We start from the raw sequence: 20,049 nt of genomic DNA on the forward strand, positions 1-20,049 counted from the left end.
GAAATTCAAGCCCAAGATGAGTGTGTAAACTTCAGACCACAGCTGTCTCTCAGTTATTCACCCTGCTGCATTTTCCGAGGTATTTTTGTGTCTGGTTGGTAAGCATGGTTGTGGTTATCACTCTCCACAAATATGCTACACGTAAAACTGGAGACTGATGAGCAATCCCCCCACCCCCACCCGCCCGGAGCCTACAGATGGATGTTGGCGTGGTGGAGTGGTCAAAACAGCGGGCAGCAATGCAGGGTGGCAGCAGTGGTGCTGACATGTCAGAGGGAGAGATGACACATTTTGCAGCTTAAATAGACTGCTAATTTGGGAGGGCATGTTTGGGATATGACGTGAGGAGAGTGAGGCACGCTAGTCCGTATGACACAGTGCAGCTTGAAGTGTTGCTCGTCTGAACAAACTCTGAGGCTTTGATCCTTTTAGTTGCACCGTGGCTGAAAGATTGTAAGCAAAATATTTGGAAAAGGCTGAAAAACTGAGGTAAACTAACAATAAACTGAATAAAAATACAGTCAGATTGAGGAGACATGGAAGTATTGATCTGATAAATTCACAGTGTGATTCACTCATGCAGAGAACGAAATGCTGCTTGGTGGCCAGCAGGTGGCAGAGTGGCTCCATTTAGGGCCACGCTTGGGACTGGAGCTGGTGCCATTTCTTTAGGTATTCATTATGTTGTTTTTTTTTTTTTTATTTGGAAAACACAGTTGAAGTCACCTTTTAAGGCATTTAAAAAATAATCATGATTTAAATGCTAGTCTGTGCTCACAGGTAGAACATAGTGAAAGTGAATTGCTGTTTTGGTTTTTAAAAAAAAGGATAAATAAGAGGATATGGGGATTAACAGTAGAGCAGTGAATTGTTTGGTGGGGAAATCAAGGTTTTAGAGGAGAGAGGCGAGGTGAGAAAAGTAAGTGAAGAAATTAAAAGAAAGAAAGAAAGAGGAAGCAAGAAGAGGGGGTTAGGTTTGACTGGAAGACCGCAAGGGTAATTACCTTCACCAGCATGCCAAAAGCCCCATAAAACTGGAGTCAACAACACATTAGTGTTAACTTGTGTGTCTGTGCATGTGTTTGTGTATGTCCGAGTGTGTCTAATGAGGGTACACGTGCATATAAATGCTGAACAAATTAAAGCGGGGGGAGGGTTATGTCTTGGCATGGAGAAACAAAGTTGGTACAGAAATCTAAAGTGAGCTGAACCGAATCCGCTGGCATCGCTCTCGCCCTCAAATTAGACGTGGATGATGCCGTCTGGGGAAAAAGAGCCCTCACGTACACTCTGGTGATGTCTATTTCTGGCCTAAATATGATTGTTTTTAAAACCTCGTTAAGTATTCTGTGCTATGTTTTGTTCCCTCTCTTTTAGTCTAACTTTATTTCTTTTTAACAGAATATGTCTGCATGTCTTTCACGCTCCTCTGCTCCTCTAACAGAACTTAATGCTGTTGGGTGCCACAGCCATCGAGGACCGTCTCCAGGCTGGCGTGCCAGAAACAATTGCCACTCTGATGAGGGCTGATATCAAGATCTGGGTCCTCACTGGAGACAAGCAGGAGACTGCCATCAATATAGGTGAGAGACGCTTAAATAACAATGTGAGGGTAAAATGTTGCTTTTAGCAAGTAAACGTGCTGCTGCAGTTTCATGTGCAACAGCGTAGCAAACTGAATGTATTGTGGAGTTAATGAAATCATGGCTGGAAGAATAGCAGGCATTATGCGGGCTGTGAGATGCCTGAGATGCCTCCATTCTCTAAGTGGAAAGTGCCTGCGACCAGTGTAGCCACCGTCTGGGGGTGACATGAGTGGGTTTAGTGTCTTGGCAGTCGTGGAGAAAGTTGGTGGCAGACGTCCAAAAAAACAATGACGGGAAGAGGAAAATGTGAGCTGACACTTGTCGCTCCAAGTTTAAAAGCTGGGGCATCCTCAGAGATGGCGCAGATCATCTTGTCAAAGTGTGTATGAGCGTTGATTTCCTGATTTACTGCAGGGAAATAAGGCTGGTCACAGGCTGGTGAAGGAACTCATATTGGTGTGTGTGTGTGTGTGTGTGTGTGTGTGTGTGTGTGTGTGTGTGTGTGTGTGTGTGTGTGTGTGTGTGTGTGTGTGTGTGTGTGTGTGTGTGTGTGTGTGTGTGTGTGAGAGCCAGGACTGTGTCGAGTTTTCACCTGTGTTTTGGGTTTGAGAAAACCCTCCTCCTCCTCCTCTACCCTCCACTTATCTGTTTCTGTTTCTCAGGTTACTCCTGTCGCCTGGTGACACACGGCATGTCCCTCATCATCGTCAACGAGGACTCGCTGGACGTGAGTAGGCAGGCCTCTTCCTCCTCCTTCGTGCCTCTGGATACTTTGTACAGCGTTGAGACTTTTTGTTGACTTTTAGGAGATAGTGGGCTGTGTGGTGGGGGTCTTAAGAAGGTTACTGTGGGAACAAGGGTGTGGTCTGCAGCCAAGATCGGTGGGTGGGGCTCTTTGTGTGTTCACAGGTGCAGGTAATTAAAGTCTCTGGTGTCCTCTTTGGAGAAAGGGATGAAAAGAGACAAACACTGCGCTATCGCTTCTTTGCCCCTCGGTCTCTTCCACATACAGCGCTTTCAGTGCTCTTACAGTGGTCTCTCCTTCTTTTATCATTTCCTATTTCAAGCTAAATCCCAGAAGAATGAACACAGCTTATGTGTTCAGTCACTTTATGATCCTGTTGCTATTTTGAGATCTGAGACATTCCTTTACTCTCGATTAGATTTTCTAACCCCAGTTATGTGTTCTTTGCATTCAACCTCCTTGTGTGACTGCTTCACCTAAGTGGCTTGATTGCTGTCATGTGTCCCTGTCTTTCAGACAGTCTCCCTGAGTCCCATGTGTGCGCTCGCACAAATATAATCACCATTACTCGGTTTGTTTTTATGGAAGACACGGGAGATTATGACTCGTAAATTTCAAGTTTAAGCACTCTGTGTGTGCCCTTGTATTAGTTTATTTGTTTATATGTGTGTATTGTGTGGTAAGCATTCATAAAGAGATCTCTGTGTTTACATTCAGAATTTTCTAGCCTCATATAAGTCAGTGTGCAGATGGTGTGTTTCCTGGACTGTGGGTTTGTAGAGTAATTGGATTTGTCTCCGGCATGATCCCTCCATAATATGGTTTACTGGTCTGAATGGATTTTATTGTTGGTGACGATTATGAATTTAAGTGTAAAGCTGTGCACTTTTAATTGTTTTGGATTCTTGCATTATGCTGAATTGTAAAGCTCTGACTGGTAAAGTTTACTCTGTCAAAATTAGCAAAGTGATGTCTGAAAGCTCTTAGATTTGGGGAACTGCTGGTCAGATAACATGCAGGCCACTTAGATGCTAAATCAATTGAATTTGATGGGGTAAGCATTTAACGTTAAGGTAACGAGGGTACTCTACACTGGGAATTGCCTATTAGGACACAAGGGTGAAAACTAATCTTAGCGCTGTAAGCGGATCAATCCTAAACTGGTTTGTAAAATATATTTTAGCAGACTGTCTCCCACGCTGATCGTGTACAGTTTCAAGCCTGATGGGTTTGTGGTACTCCATCTCAGAACTGAACTTTCACTTGGACTAAATGTAATTATCAAAAGGTTTTTTAGGGCTAGGAAAATTGGAAATTAGTGCAGAGATTTCTTAAAACATGTGCATTTATACATGGAAATATAGTATATAAAGGAAGGAGTTTGTACAGTTCTAACAAGCTTAAAGGTTAATATTTGGTGTGACCACTTTAATTTTTCAACACAGTCTGAACTCTCTTAAACAGCTTTCTTGTAAATTCTTTAAGTAGTCTTCAGGAATAGTTCTCCAGGCTTCTTGAAGGACATTCAAAGCTCTTCTTCAGATGTTGGCTGCCTTTCGTTCTGTTTTCTGTCAAGATGATCCCACACTGCTTTAATATTGCTGAGGTCTCTGCTCTGGGGAGGCCGATCTATGGCTACATACTGACGATGATTCAAACCAAAAAGCTTTAAATTTGGATTAATCACTCCGTAAGAACATTTTTGCATTTTAATGATCAAGGAACTGGCCTCACAGCCCATTGTTCATTCAGTGGGCTGGTTTCAGTCATTGTGCAAATGTAATGTTTATAGGATTGGGGAAACCTGTAAGTCAGCTGAGACCGAAGAAGTCCAGATTAAGAGAATCAACCTTCTGCCACTCTGTAAGACCCGTTGCAACTGATTTTCAGAAAAGGTCAGAAAAGAAAACTTTGTATTCATACAGAAGTTAAATTTTTCTATACATGAGAGTTAAATAAAATCACATTGCAGCTAAAACTAAGGAGAAAAAGTCTGATATAAACACGTAAGCAGCCACTGGATATTTTTCAAAGTAAAACCTGAAACATGCCAGGAAGTGATCTTTAATATGATTCAGTGTTTTTCTTTTGATAATAAATTAAAACAACTTAGCAGGAAATCTATTTTTAAGCTTCAAAGTTTGGCCTCCGTTCACTTTAATGGGGACAATTCACCCTGCTGATGTGTCCTTGAGCAAGATTTCAAATGTTCACCAGCTCTAGGGAGGCTCTTCTGTAGTTTGTTCCAACTTTCTTGTGCAGCAGGGTCAGGACAAAAGGCAGAATCTCATAAGTCTGAGTTTAAAAAAAGAAAAAGATACTGTTTTGATTCAGATGGACTTGTTTGTTGGTTGAACAAACACATTTCATTTGGCTGCAGGTCAAAAATGCAACTTACACACATAGGCAGGAAGAGTCACAGCTGGCTGACGTGAAACATAAATGAAGCGCCACGCGTAGCGATATAAAATATGCCTTCAAGCTTGCGGTGTTTGCAGGACGGACGCACTTTAAAGTGGTTGTAAATGCAACGCAGCAAAAAAACGACACAGGATGACATCCCTTTGTCATCGCTGTTTACTCATCCCGTAAACATCGAATTAATCTTCACATGTTTGCAAGACGAGAAACATGCGAGTGCGCGCGCTGATGACAGTCGTGCCTTCTTATCGGGACAGCCTCAGAGAGCTCTGGTCGTGAATGACACAGATGAAAGCACCGCCGTCTTCGGCGACACTTCTCTGACACTTAAAATAACTCAAAAGTGCAACTTGGACATGAGTGAATGCAGAAGCTGTGTCACTTGTTCTCTTTTTTTTTTTTTAAAGTCTCACGTCTTTCACACCCTCTCTTATCCGTAGGAAGGATGATCTTTGCAGTGGATCTAGGCCAGCAGATGCGACACCCTCTCCTCTCCCCTTCTTCCCCACCGAGCCCCGTTCTCCGTTTCGTCTGCTTCGCGCTGCTGCCTCCACATCTGTCAGCGCTCTCTCTTCGCACAGGATTTGACCACACACCCTGTGTGATTTTGTAACAGCAAATATGTGTGTGTGTTTTAGACAGCGAGTCAAGAAGAGCGGCAAAATCTGTGTCCATCTTTGCGCAAACATGAGAGTGTGTTTATTGTGCTTTATGTATGATATAGACAATCTGGAAGCGACCGGAGGACGAGACTTAGAAAAAAAAGAGGGGGCGAGGAGTTTGGCTTGAACCATGTGAGGGCGATGAGTGAGTGGTAACGCGATCTCCTTTTGGTCCTCCTCCTCATCAAAACAAACCCTGTGAGCAATGCCTCCTGGGTAAACGGTTTGCGAGCACTGAAGCTGTGACAAGCGCCATCTGTCACCTTAAAATCACATGCCACACACACACAGCCTGACACACATCTTTGCCCTGGCTGTTTCTGTGCAGTCATTAGAGAAGTCTCGTTCTTATTACCTCCATACATCTGACTTTGAATCCACACACATACTTTGCACAGTCTACCCAAGAAGCAGTGGCACATGTTGCCCTCATCACCTTGTTAGTCCTGAACATAAATTTCATCCAGCTTTCCCACAATCCCCAGGCCCTCGTCACACTGCCCGCAGTACAACTCCTAAACAAACAACGCCTGTCTTCTGCTCATTCATCATTTTTATGCACGCGTGCAAATGCAGACACGCACATTTTGTTGTGCCTCAACTTGCATTCTCTGTCGTTCCGACATTTCTTTTAAATGTTTTTTACATTTTTCAAGGTTGTAGAAGTTTTTAAACAGCAGGCGCCTTTTTGTTAAAGCCTAACATGTGTTCCCGTGTGCTTCCAGCTCCAGCAGCAGAGGATGTGGATGTTTGCACAGATGCACAATATGATAATTAAACGGTGTATTAAATCTTACCGGTGACAGACTGTGCACTGCAAAAACGAGCACATCCTTCTCCGCCTTCTTTTCACTCAGCGGCTCTCTGTGTTTGAGTTTTCCCCTGCGTCTGCTTCACACTCCTCGCCTTCTGTCTTTCCTTCTTTCCTTGTATTTTTTTTTAAACTTCTTCTCTCTTTAGTCGCCTTTGTTTTGTATATTTTACACTCGAAGGACATTTATCATGACGGGGCGAGTGATTACGCCATCTTTGGAGTAGGTGGCCTGGAATGAATCAAATTCAAGCGTCCTCCTTGCGTTCATTTATATAAAGGGAGAGACGTGCACGTTTGTTTCTGCGTGCGCTGTCTGCGGTAAAGTGTGCAATAAGGGAAGGAGACCTGCGATATCTCAAACCGCCTCTATGATCCTGCTCATTTTGCGATCCAAATATAAACCTGATAAAATTCCACGCAGAAGGGCCTGTGAGCATAGTGTGCAAAGAGTGTGTGCATGGAGTGTGTGTGTGTTTAGAGGTTAGAGAGTGTCTGGTTTCTTCCAGACCAGATGCATATGAAAAATAAACATTTAGTTTGGAATCTAAAATGCTTGCTAATGAGATCTGTCATTTTGCAAGTGGTGCAATCAAAGAATTACACTTTTTTTCCTCCAGGGTCTCCAAAGATAGAACATTTTAGCGTGAGAAATAGAGAAACTACAACATATTGCATTATTTTTCCTCCAGGATTTTTTCTTTCCTTTGGGAAAGTGTTAGAAGATTGTCTTAACACAAAAACAGCTCAAAAGGATCCATAACAATGTTTAGTCAGGAAGAAAACATTTTTATTGTAGTTTTCTGTTCTGGAAACGGATACTTTTTAGCTTTAGGAGCTAGCTACTGTACCTTAGTCGCCTTTTTAAACTTCTACGACTCTTTGCAGGACCTGTCTGCTCATTATGTCCTGTTTTAACTGCCAGTGAAATGTTGGCTAAACTTGCTGTGACAAGTCAATGTGCTGTACTAGTAACGCTTAACACCCCCACCCCACCACCTCCCATCCCTCCCACCTTCATGATCTGATACTTAATCTGGTTAAGGCAATGATAAATGTCAGATACGGTGTATAATCTGGATGTTTTTGCTTCCACTAAGTAAACTGGAACATGAATGAGAAAATGTAGACTGTCTCCAAACACATTCGATCGTGTCATGTTGAGGAAATCCTCAAAAATCAAACCCACAAACCGTTCTGCAAGACGTCATTGGTTGGTGTTTTACTTTGCATTGTGCCTGTCCACCCCTGGCTCAGAATGGACCTCGTGCAGTAAGCATGATCCATATGTACAGCAAAGGCAGTGAGTCTGATAGTGATATCTGATTAGACAGAAATCTGTGCAATTTATATCTAATATAGCTACAGAACTGTGCAAACGTTTTGAGGGGTGGCTCAGGGAGAGGGAACAGGAGAGACGTGCAGTGATTTATTGAAACATGCAAACATACATGGAAACACAGTATATAAGGCAACTAGAGGTTGTACAATTCTAATGAGCTTGAAAGTCGATATTTGCTATGACCACCTTTATTTTCCAACGCAGCCTGAACTGTCTTTGGAAGCTTTCTCGTCATTTCTTCATGTAGACTTCAGGAATAGTTCTCCAGGTTTTTTAAAGGAGCTTCAAAGCTCTGCTTTGGATTTTGGCTGCCTTTTGTTTTCTGTCAAGATGATCCAACACTGCTTCAATAATGCTGAGTTCTGGGGAGGCCGATCCATGACTGATAGTGTTTCACTGTGTTTTTTTTATATCAAGGCATGGTTTAACTGCATTGGCAGTGTGTTTGGGATCATTAAAATGAAGTTGTTGTAGATCAGATGTTTTCCAGATGATATTATATGGTAGATCAAATTCTGATGGTAGTTTTCAGTAGTTTTTAATAAGATCTCCATCACCACTGGCTAAAATACAGTCTTCTTCGTGGCCTGTAAACACACACTGTTGTACTGTCCTGACCTGTGAATCACCTTGTTTGTTTAAAAATGCTATTTTGTGCCTGTCAAAGTGTGTTATTTTGTTATTTTTGAGAGATTCAAAGAAAGAAATTGGAACAAATGTGCAGACAGAACACTGGTTCATCCCTTGAGTTGGGTGTCTTTTTTTATGGTTGAGTGATTCACAGGTCAGCGGTCAGTGTTAAGTGGCTTAAACAAACTAAAACGATTCCCAAGAAAATGATTAGGTTCTGGACTGAAAGTGAGTGAAAAAGCAGCCAGTGTCCAAAGAAAAACATGGCAGGAGAGCTGTTGCTCAAGACCACTTCATAAAATTCCATCCGAGATCCTTGGAAGCAAAACGTAAAGAAATGAGGGAGTGGCTCAAGATTTTTTCCACAGTGCTGTAATTAGTCACTTTTTTTCATCAGAAACAGACATTGTTGACTTTTTAAAATAAAAATAAATGACTGTTGTGCTTTTTTTTAATAACAGTAATAAATTATTTTAATATAACATTAGAAGTAGGGAGAGGGGGTTTACTTCCTGTCCTCATGCTGTGATGAGCTGAGGGAAACGTTTTTGTCCAGTCTCCATCTCTCACACACACACTGCATGCGTACACGTGCCTACATGCAATCATATACTCTCATGCATGCATACACATGGTTTTCTCCCCTAAAAACAAGATGCAAAGACACAGCCAGACACACACGAGAGCCACCTTTTAGATTCAGAACTCAGACAACCTATAATCTCCTTTAATCCTTTCATTATGCTTTTGTTTTCCTTTCCCCCTGTTTGGGGAAAAAAAAGGTGAATGCAAACAGGAATTCCGGCATACAAAGAAAAACACACAGCCTCAGGCTGAGAAAACAAGAGCAGGGAATTTTTGGGGAGAGGAGGGACGCTTGTGTGCCGAGGGTACGCATGTGTGCATCGCTATTTGGCGAGAAGAAGAGAGGCGGCATTGTTCAGATGATTGCGTTACATGCATGTATATGTGAGCGTGTTATCTGCGTCGTCTCTAGCGCATGCTGATCAGTGGACAGAGGGGTCGTCTCTCTGTCAGTCACGGGATCCTCTGAGGTCAGACGGGTGCCAATAACCCGCTGCGAGGGCCCGAGCGGATTCTTACCGGCGCCAAATCTTCAAGTGTTTGCGCACTTTTGTGTCTAGAGTTTTTGTCTTGTGTAGCAGCTCGCCATGTATTCAGCTCTATTACTCATGTTTCCACAAACACTTCTTGTTATAGGTCATTTCATTTTACGTCATTCCTCGTTTATTACGGGAATAATCTGAATTCCACATGTAAAACTACCAAAACTGTCCCCAGGTAGAGCTAGCGAGCTGTTTGCTCCACTTGATGGATAAAACATTCAAGCTCCATCTGTTTAACGCTGGAGTGGTTTTGATTGGCTTTCCGCTTTTCCGAGTCCACCTGGCAAAATCCTGAATGTAAAACAAGTCGCCACAAAGTCAGAGCTGCGACTCTGATTTGTCTTAGCCGTCTCTGTTTGTTGGATGATTATGGATTCATTTCTCACCGGTTATCAGCTTCTATTTGGAAGCTAAAGGCGCAGTTAACAATAGGATGTGTGCGTGTGGTGGCGAGCAGGAAGGCTTGTAGCACGTCTGCCTCTCCACATGGAATTCATTACATCCCGGTGGGATGTTTATTTTCTCTATTAATCCCTGTTCCTCTATTATCAAGAGCTCCATCAAAACTGCCCCAAACTACTGGCCTGCAGGCGAGCTGGCATTAACACAAACACATGTACACATACATGTGAATGATGCATTTAGCCCCGTCTCGACATTAGTTTACCTCATCTGTCTTTGTTACCTTTTCCCCTCTTGTTATGTGCCTCTCTCTCTCTCTTTCTCTCTCTCTTTTGTTGCTGCTTTGTGAGGAGAAGCTTTAGGATTTAATTACACGATGAAAATGCCTCCAGGACTTCATACCATCAGCATGTAGTGATGAAGTCTAGAGCAACTGTGAACTTTATATTGGCGTTGTTAATTGTTTGGTGTACACAGAAGCAAATAGTTTCTCCAGATGAAAGCGAACTGCGCGACCAGCGCATGCAGCGTATGTCTTCAATTTACTGCCAGCGGTTTTGACCTTTCAACAAATTGGTCTCTGTGTTTTTTGATGTGTGCGATTTACATTTTTTTACTACTTTGCGAGGCCACAAAAACGTAAAAAACCTGGAAATGCGGTTGTTTGAAAGCTCTGCGGCAAGATCGCGTAACACCGAGTCTGATTTAGAGCTATTACTGGTTATGGCGCAGATAAAGATCCAAGATGTTTGGCGATTAGTAGTGAGTTCATGGTTACAGGGTAGCTATGAGTTAGTTGCTGACTTTAATGGCAAACTCAGTCCTCCCTTCTGTGTGTTTGTCCTCTTGCAGGCTACTCGTGACACGCTGACAGCTCACTGCTCTTCCCTCGGCGAGTCTCTGAAGAAGGAAAACGAGCTGGCGTTGATCATCGATGGCCAGACATTGAAATACGCCCTGTCCTTTGAGCTCCGCCAGGCCTTCCTTGATTTGGCATTGTCCTGCAAAGCCGTCATCTGCTGCCGGTAGGGAAAGCTCATTTATCAAATGCATATACATATACACACAGGTATTATTGGTTATCTGCAATTACTCATAAATGCCTGAAGTAATTTACAAATAGAATCACAGGTTGAGCAGGTATTCATCTCTAAATGCAGCAGCCTGTGTTTGACTCCAGGCCTGTGTATCTTTCCCCAATCTCTCCCTGTCTCTGCTTCACTGCCCAATCTAACAAAGAGAAAAAGCCCAAAGAAATAATCAAAGAAATGGAAAGCGAAATGCCAGATTGTCTTTGTTTAAATCATAGAAAAAATGGGTTTCTCATAAAAAGGGCATGATCGCTGATAATCCTGTTGAAACGTGTGTTTCAACAGCGCTTTGTCCGTAACACTTTGGACAAAGTTTACAAATTACTCTGCAAAAAGTCATTTTTTTCTGTGAGGAAAACAATGACGCTCTGTACCAAACTGTTTTACAGATACACAACGTGATTGTGCTGCTGTGGGAAAGTCCCAGTGTGAGAATGAAAAATGAAAGCTTTTCCACAAACTTATATTTGCTTTAATGCAAAATTTCTACCTGAAGTCTTTGGTTTTCTTTATTTCAATACCTCTACTCAGCTGGGGTAAAATATGTAGACTATCCAAACACAAAGGCAGCAACAAAATGAAAAAAACTAAATATAAAGACAGGCTTCTACCTCATTATCTTTTCTACTTAGACACAACTAGTGTTGCATTGCCTAGTGTGGAAATGTGAATCAGTCTGAATGCATCTGGCCACAGCTGAACAGACAGAAAAATGTAAACACACTACAGCGTGCAGAGACGTCAATCATCGTGCTGCAGCCGGCTGATATTAAACAGCTGTGATTGGCCTGGCCTGGCCTGGCCTGGCCTGGCCTGGCACGGGCACGGTCGAGTGAAAATCTGTTTAAGCAGGCCAGACGCTTCGTGCCAGAGATGTTAAAACACGTGCTCGCAGATTTATTTGGTTCCCAGGGTCGATACCTGTGTGAATACAGCTGTTCCTCCTCAGGTGATTTCTGAGGCTGCGTGCTGTAAAGACACATTAATCTGTGACGTTTTAAATGCCCAAACAGCTCCTTTGAATTTGTGAACTTCATTAGAACAATCATCTGAAAGAAAAAAAATATACACAAGCACTTAAGAAAAAGATCCACTTCACACAGGCGGGTTTTTAAGTTGTGGATAAAGTGTCCATGTGGAGGACTTCATTACCTGCACATGTGCCAGTTTCCAAAGGTTACCGGTTGCCCACAGACAGCAAATGAATGAGGACGATAAAGGCCTGTCCTGTTGCACAGCAGGGACGATGTAATACACTAGGCTGCTTGGAAATGTCAAAGTCATGACTCACTTACTGCCGGTACCCCTGGAATGGGCACCAACACACACACAGACACACACACACCTAGTCATGACCGTTATATATTTCCATTGATACAAAGTGTGGTCTGTTCAATGAATGTTTACAGCATGTTCCCTTTTTTGGGTATGTTTCACTCAGCAGCAGCTGTGATGTTTAAAAAAAGAGTTTCCACTCGTCTTTTTGTCTCTCTGCATGTGTGTGTGTGTGTGAGTGCAGACGTGCGTGCGCGTGTGAGCATGTGTTAGCCGGGAGGCACGTAATTGACTCTTCCTTGCACTTACAAGCCATATCCGGACTCAGGTCTCACAGGCCTTGCAAACAGCCTCAAGCTTCCTTTCCTGCATCCTTTACTTGCTATACCCTTGCCTCTCTCCCTGCATCTCTCTCTACCTTCCTCCCTCCCTCGTTCGGTTTCTCGACTCCTTCCTCCTCTGGCTAAGACATGTTAAACGTTAGCAGACTAGACTGAACAGCATCATAATTAGTTTAAGCACATCTGCTGAGCCCTTGTCTGGTTTTAAAACACATTTGAATAAGCAGGCCCTCTTTGAAAACAGCTGCACTGAAAATATATTATAATTTATCCAAAAACTGCAAAGAAATGACTGATTCTGATCAATATTTGGGTGTTGTTAGGTTGTTTTTTTTTAACAAAACATAAAACATGGTAGGTTTGCCAACTGCTTTGGTGTAATAGTGTCTAATTTCAAGGTTCCTGGATATCACAAAAACAACATAGATTAGAAAACGTTCAAAGGCAAAAACGCAGCTCACTTTGTCCTGTTTTGTTGTCTTGTAATCTTACCATGACGCCATTTATCTTATGTCCCCCTGGGAGGTCCTATGCTGAGAACCAATACTCCTTTAATGAGTGGTTACGGTGAGGTTGCTGCACCGAGTGCCATAGCTTTGACGTTAAAGAGCCGGATTGTCAGTTAGTTGTTTCTCACCTAATGTATGTGTGCGATGTTTCACCACGCGGGAATGCGTGCGCGTCTCAGGGGCCCGAGGAGCCGAGCGCACTCATACGCTTGGGTTCCCGACTCCACTGCGCGTTTGTTTATAGGAGGACTCGGTGGCTGCTTATTTTCTGCTCAGTTCCACCGTGAAGAGCGCTGGGAGCCTTTTATCTCCCCCGACTTCACTTTACACAATCGCAGACACTGTTAGCGGTGTTTAGGGGAAAGGTAGAGTGAGACAGAGAGCGCGACGAGGAGAGATTTGCGGTTTGAGGCCAAGAGACGCAAAGGCGGACTTGTGCGCACACACACACACACACACTTCGGATGCAGAAACAGGAAAAAACAAAGAGCAGAGGTTGATCCCATCATTCAGCAGTAGCTCTCTTTGAGGTTTCCCCCCTCAAATGTCCTGTGGTGCAGGGTGTGAGGCGTGTGTGTGCGCTGGTCTGATTTTTGCTTCTTAAGCATGCCAAGCAGACCTCCCGGTTCTGTGATTCCAGCTCGACTGGGACATGCTCTTTACATATTCACAGAGGACAGACCGTCTTTATGACCTGCAGACCTCAGCCGGATGCGTGCATGCACGCGCACGTAATTTCATTTTCCCATACCCTTATAAAAGCATCATATTTTGCTCTGCTTCCATGTGATGGCTCATACAGCTGCACATAACTTCATTTTTCTAATATGATTACTGCAGCACTGATGAATGAGGTGGTGAGTCACTGCTTGTGCTGAGCTCCCAGGAGTGAGGCCTGTTCGTACCATACAAACAGTCATTGTGAGGGTGACTCCTCCTCTTTCTAGGAAAAGTATTGGGCACACTTTTAAGTCCAGTGTTGATTCTCAAATTCCCATCACCTAATGCATCACAGAGGCTCAGGTAATAACTATAATCAGTGAAATGTAATATAAATATTTAATAACTGGATTTGGACTAATCTCTTGTAATGCAGCCAGTAGCTACTTTCTGCTGCCTGATAACTCTCAAAGCCACTTTTTAACTCCAAGTGAGGATGATTTATTGGATGAATCTGTACTTAAAAAGTGCCACGTTTTTTATAAAAAACACAAACATCCTGTCTTAAGATGCTGTACGATGTTTTTGTTTCATACTGTACTGTAGGGAGTGGCTTTAATCCCAGCCCCAGTATCACTTTTCTCCCACGTCTCGTCCTTTGGAGACATATTTGCTTTCACCGTACGACATGCAGGTAGTAATGACAAGACTCGTGTAAGCAGCGTGCATGTGAACGGCACGCAGTGGGAATGCCTCCTCATACGAAGCAGGTTTTGCAAACAGAAGACAAATTCAGTCTTAGCTGCTGTGTCCAGAATGCAAGCACTGAAAATGTAAACAGTGTGTGTGTGGGGCTGGATTGCTTTCCCACACAGTCTCCGTCAAAGCTCGCCAGCCATGAGGCACGCTCTGTCCCTCGTTACACCGTCTTGCTAGTATTGAATTCTTTAAATGGCCCAGAAAAAAGAAACTCCTCTTACATATCTAAATGCATAATTCACCACGTATATTAAGTCCTGGCATAACCAGTACCCCACCAGAAACGAAGGAATATCGTATTTCTCTGACTTTAAACGGGAAAACTGCATCAGAACAGCAGCTGAATATATGTTTATAAAACTGAACTGTTACTTGTGTTTTTCTTAGAATATCCCACTTTAAATTAGCTAAAGATAATAATTTCCTCTAAACATTCTAATAATCACGTTCTAATAGAAATCTTTAGGCTTATTATACAACATCCATCATTCACCCTCATCACCACTTTTTTTCCACATTTAATTGCTTTTTCTATCTGACATTCGCACACATTCATACTACACATAACATAAATACTTTATTGACCCCTGCAAGGGTAATTACTCTGCTACTGCAGCAGGTTAAAGATTAACAGTAGTCGACAATAAAAAACCGACACAGTTAAAGTAAAAGTGACACAGGCGGATAGTAAGAGCCTGAAACTGAGAGAAATACAACATTTGATATGTAGAACGGTGATTAAATTTATTTTATTAAAATAAAATGATGTTAAGTTAAAGTAAAAAAAGAAGAGTGAGACTGTAAAAGAGAGTAGTGCAAATTGCAGTAATAAATAATATGTGCGCTATAAATCTGAGAAACAGCTGCAAGAAGGTTTAATACAGAAATATATGTGTGTGGAATCGAATGCCCGACAAGTGTGCTCACCTGTCACAGAAAGGAGAGTTATTGTACAGTTTCACAGAGAACTGCAGGAATGATTTCCTGAGGCGTTGTTTCGGCAGCTGTGCTGAATAAAGTCTGAGGGAGAAGGAGCTCTGCTGCCTGGAACGGGTGAGGTAGACTGTCCATGATGGAGAGCAGTTTGTTCAGCGACCTCCTGTCCGTCACTCACTCAAAGGCCTCCTGATTCTGGAAACTGATGTTCCCAGCCTTGTGAATGAGTTTTTTGATCCTGCTGGCACCGATGCTACCGCAGACTGGTAGAAGATCTCCCAACATCTTTCTTCACACATTAATAGATCTGAGCTTTGTCAGTATCCTCATCTTCTTCAGCGGGTTAAATTCACATGCTAGTTTGTGCTTTCTGATTTAAAGCGTTCACAGTTTCTTTCACTGGTAGGGAAAACAAATGATTACTAGGGGTAAAAACAAAACAAAAAAAACCCCCATCAGATCCCAAAGTTTTTTATTAAAGCCAAACAGAAATCCAGCACAACAGAAGGAAAATTAGCCACGGCCCTGGATGGGGCTTCTTCTTATTTGTCTGCAGATGAATTACACGGCACCATAAAATTTGACAAAATATACCCATCTCTTTAGCAAATGCAGCATGACACTTATCCACTCTCTGTGGCCCTGAGGGAGGCGTCTGTAATCGGATCTCTGCACGTCTCCATTGTCACTGAGGAGACAGAACCGGTTGTAGACTGAGGATCAGTGATACAGGTCAAGAGGGTGGAGTACTGCTGGAAGCTCCCTGCACACACACACACACACACACACACACACACACACACACACACACACACACACACACACACACACACACACACACACACACACACACACTTTGCAGTGCTGTGTTTACTGCACTTTAACAGGTATTAGGAAACAATGATTCACTGTGCTGCTAATAAGATGTGGGGTAACTTGCTTTTGATCTGTTTATACAAATGTGCACTTACATGGGTGTGTGTGTGTGTGTGTGTGTGTGTGTGTGTGTGTGTGTGTGTGTGTGTGTGTGTGTGTGTTTCAGCCTCTCATCCATCTCTTTCTTCTTCCCTTCCAACTGTTTCCCAACCTGTGCTTCCCAGGCTTTATTCTTCTTACGCAGTGGCTCGCTTCTTTGCTTTCTCCTCAAAACACACTTTAATCTTTCCATCGCCCTGCCTCCAGTTTCCTCCAACACATTTAATATCGCCTCTTTTTTTTTTTCTTGTTGCGTCTGCAGGGTGTCTCCGCTGCAGAAGTCTGAGATCGTGGATATGGTGAAGAAACACGTGAAAGCCATCACGCTGGCGATCGGCGACGGCGCGAACGACGTGGGGATGATTCAGACGGCTCACGTTGGAGTGGGGATCAGCGGCAACGAGGGCATGCAGGCCACCAACTCCTCCGACTACTCCATCGCACAGGTGGGTAGAAACGTAGCGTGGAGACAAACAGACGTGCACGGCTAGGTTCTTATGAAAATGTTTACAGGCTTTACTCGAACACAGATAAGGAAGGGACGCTCGTTCGGCTTGAAACCCCTGCAAAGGGACAGGCGCTGACTGCTGACCTGCTCACCGTTCAGCTCGTGTTGATCTTTAACCTTCCCTCAGGGGACAGCTGACTTACACGGATCTGTGTAGGATCATGTTATCGATCCGAACGCTGCTCATCACAAACATCTGCGTCCTAAAATAAAACCTAGTCAAACTATGAGCTGAAATTCCTCTTTTTTTCTGTTTTTGATGCTTTTTCATTTCAGAGAAGGTTTCATTGTCTACTTGTATGCACATTGTTTAGCCCTGTAAAGTTTTATTTGTATCATATTTGCTACATACAACATTTTATTTATTTATTGTGCAATTCATGTAAGTTTTTCATGGAGGAAAAAAAATCACTGTTGATGTCGCAGTCTTAAAACCTTACAAAAACTCTAAAGGAATGCTAGAGGAAGGCATAATTATCTGTTATTATACTTTTAATTATTTGCTTAAAATTGTCAAGAAGGAGTTGAAGCTATGGAGGGTAGTTCAGTTTTAAAGGATTGTGAAAATAGCTCTCATGGTCGGTGTGATTGCTCTAAAAGTTGCACTTATATTCATTTGAAATTGGACCCTTTTGTGTTGATATTTTGTAGCGTATGATCTGGATCTGGTTCTGTTCACCCACTCGTACTTTACTGCGATTGTTTATGCCAGCAGCTGTTACAATAAGTGCCACCCTCCTGGCTAAGAGAGAGCTTTAATCTCAGTGAGACTTTAACCTGCATAAATTCAGGCTTTCCTAGATATAATTCCCCAAATCTCTCTTTTGTGTAAATAAAACCTCTGTTATGTGTATCCGTTGTTCCCTTTGAAGGATGAAAAAAATCTCTCTCTGTGTCCTAGTTACTCTGGAGTCTTCTTTGTATCTGTATCTCTCACACAGACACATTCTGCCACTTTCACTGTCTGCGTTGCCTGTCTCTTTGCTTATCTTTATCAGCAGGCCTCCTCTTGCCTCAGCTTTCCTTTCTCCCGGTCGCATTCTTGATACATACCCTGTGCTCCATTACTGCCTCAAGTTTTTGCTTTCTAGCCTTTTGTTTTCCCTCCGAGTGATTGACCGAGTGTCTGTCTTTGTCTCCTCTCTGATTCGGTAGTTCTCCTACTTGGAGAAGCTTCTGCTGGTCCACGGGGCGTGGAGCTATAACCGCGTCACAAAGTGCATCCTCTACTGTTTCTACAAGAATGTGGTCCTCTACATAATAGAGGTAAGAGCGTCGCCACCACACCCTGTCTCTTTTACACACACACAGTTACATTAACAGAGACATTTTGCAGCTGTTTGTCGACACGGCTGACAGTGATGGACGAGGTGCCCTTCTGGTGTCTGCTTTCTGTCCTGCTTGCGTTTGCAAACACACACAAACACACACACTTAAAAAACTGTGTAGCACTGACGAGACCTTGGCTCCAAAGGTCGACTGTTGTCTCTCTGTGTGTGTACTTGTATTGCTCATGAAGTTGGGACATGTATCTATTTACACAGTCACATAGCTGGGGCCTCAGGGCCTTTTGAGGACAGAAAATCCTAATAAATCATTAAATTTCACAAGGAAGACTTGGTTTAAGGGTTGAAAGGTGTAGTTGTTGTTATAGTAAAAGTCTTAAGGAAATGAACTTAAATCAGTTTGTTGTCATCAGAAGTGAAACATGACTGCGTTTGCGTGTGAGTGATGAAGGGGCTGCTATGAGGGGTATTTGACAGCTGTGCTCTCTCCAACCCCTCTTACCCCTCTGTCTGACATTAAGGATGCCAGCAGGTGCAGGTCCTCATGTAGCCCACGGTCCCACTCACACCACCACTCTGTGTGTGCGTTTGTGTGTTTCCACAATTATCTCACATAGCTGGCTTCCAGCAGAGCTCTTTAGGCCAAAGGTTATAGACTGTCTCTGTCCACTTAGTGGAGACAGCATAGGGGGATGGTGCGCACATGCGTGTGTGCGTGTGTGTGTGTGTGTGTGTGTGTGTGTGTGTATAAGAGAGAGGTTTTTGTGTATCAGGCCTCACCCTTAGGCTGTATTCTCCACTGTATGCCCCAGGAATGCCACAACTCCCACCAGCGGCCCCAAACATTTTCTTTATCTGTCCACAGATCTGCCTGTGTCTGCTGTCGGTGTGTGTGTTTGTGTGTGTGTGTGTGTGTGTGTGTGTGTGTGTGTGTATTAAAGAGCTAATGAGGGTTTACCCGAGGCGCATTCAGTTACAGTGTTTCGGTGAATTAGCTGAAATTGATTTTGAGGTCCAGACAAAACCGGCATTAAGAGGGGGTTTTAATGCTTGTTAGCGGCAAAGCAAGTTTAACTGTTGTACGAGGATTTTTATTATATGCATATAAAGACATGCTGTTGCCATCTGAATAATTAAGTCTTAAAAAAGGACGTTTTTCTAACACCACTACCTCATTTTGTCATTTTCCCCCTGCTGCTTTTACTGTGAGGACCTCCCTAAGGCAGTTTTACCCTTCACTATTGTTCCTCTCATCCCTCTCTTTGTGTCCCAGCTCTGGTTTGCCTTTGTGAACGGGTTCTCTGGCCAGATCCTCTTTGAACGCTGGTGCATAGGCCTCTACAACGTGGTGAGTATCCACCCTTCACTATCTGACAATTTTCCATTACCCCACTCACCCTCCTTCGCTGTTACACTTTCCACTTGCTGGATATCGATTGTTATCTTTCACTCTATCTCTCAGTATGAGTAGCACTCTGCTTTGTCTTCTCCTCACAGCTCTCTTGGTTTGAAAGTGTATGCATGTGTTCTGGTGACTGCGAATTACTTCAGGGGAAATGCAGAGCACTTTTACTTACAAAGCAGGTGTTGTGTGCAGAGGTGAAGCCGTTTTGATGCTCATAGTCTGATATAAATAAAGAATATGTGCAGGCACTGTATTTGTCATTAAGCGTTTTAAAGGCTGCGCATGTGTGACCTCTGTGTGCTGCAGATATTTACCGCTCTGCCTCCGTTCACTCTGGGGATATTTGACCGGCCGTGCAGCCAGCAGAACATGCTCCGCTTCCCGCAGCTCTACCGAATAACCCAGAATGCCGAGGGCTTCAACACCAAAGTACGTGCGCAGATGTTCGCAGACACACACGCACATTTAGATCTGTCCTTTTGGCTTCAGGATTCGATGAGTGATGCCAGCTGTTTGTTTGGGACTTTGGCAAGTAAACAAGGGGGGGGGCTATGGAGTCTGGGATGTTTCCATTGCAA

At 43.3% G+C, this 20,049-nt stretch overlaps 1 protein-coding gene across 10 annotated transcripts in view; it reads left to right on the plus strand.

Annotated features, from left to right (window-relative positions):
- Window positions 1–20,049, plus strand: part of atp8a2 (ATPase phospholipid transporting 8A2) — a 48,716-nt gene that overhangs the window by 17,539 nt on the left and 11,128 nt on the right. For all 10 annotated transcript variants that reach the window (XR_191070.4, XM_004546695.4, XM_004546696.4 and 7 more), the window contains 7 exons: window positions 1,445–1,583; window positions 2,249–2,313; window positions 10,579–10,751; window positions 16,535–16,718; window positions 17,936–18,046; window positions 19,340–19,414; window positions 19,778–19,900. Coding sequence is in view for 9 of the 10 variants with exons in the window: in XM_004546695.4 (XP_004546752.1) it covers window positions 1,445–1,583; window positions 2,249–2,313; window positions 10,579–10,751; window positions 16,535–16,718; window positions 17,936–18,046; window positions 19,340–19,414; window positions 19,778–19,900 (870 nt within the window). In the remaining variant the exon portion in view is untranslated. The remainder of the gene's footprint in view (window positions 1–1,444; window positions 1,584–2,248; window positions 2,314–10,578; window positions 10,752–16,534; window positions 16,719–17,935; window positions 18,047–19,339; window positions 19,415–19,777; window positions 19,901–20,049) is intronic.

Source organism: Maylandia zebra, linkage group LG9 (genome assembly GCF_041146795.1).
Source record: "Maylandia zebra isolate NMK-2024a linkage group LG9, Mzebra_GT3a, whole genome shotgun sequence".
NCBI classification, from domain to species: domain Eukaryota; kingdom Metazoa; phylum Chordata; class Actinopteri; order Cichliformes; family Cichlidae; genus Maylandia; species Maylandia zebra.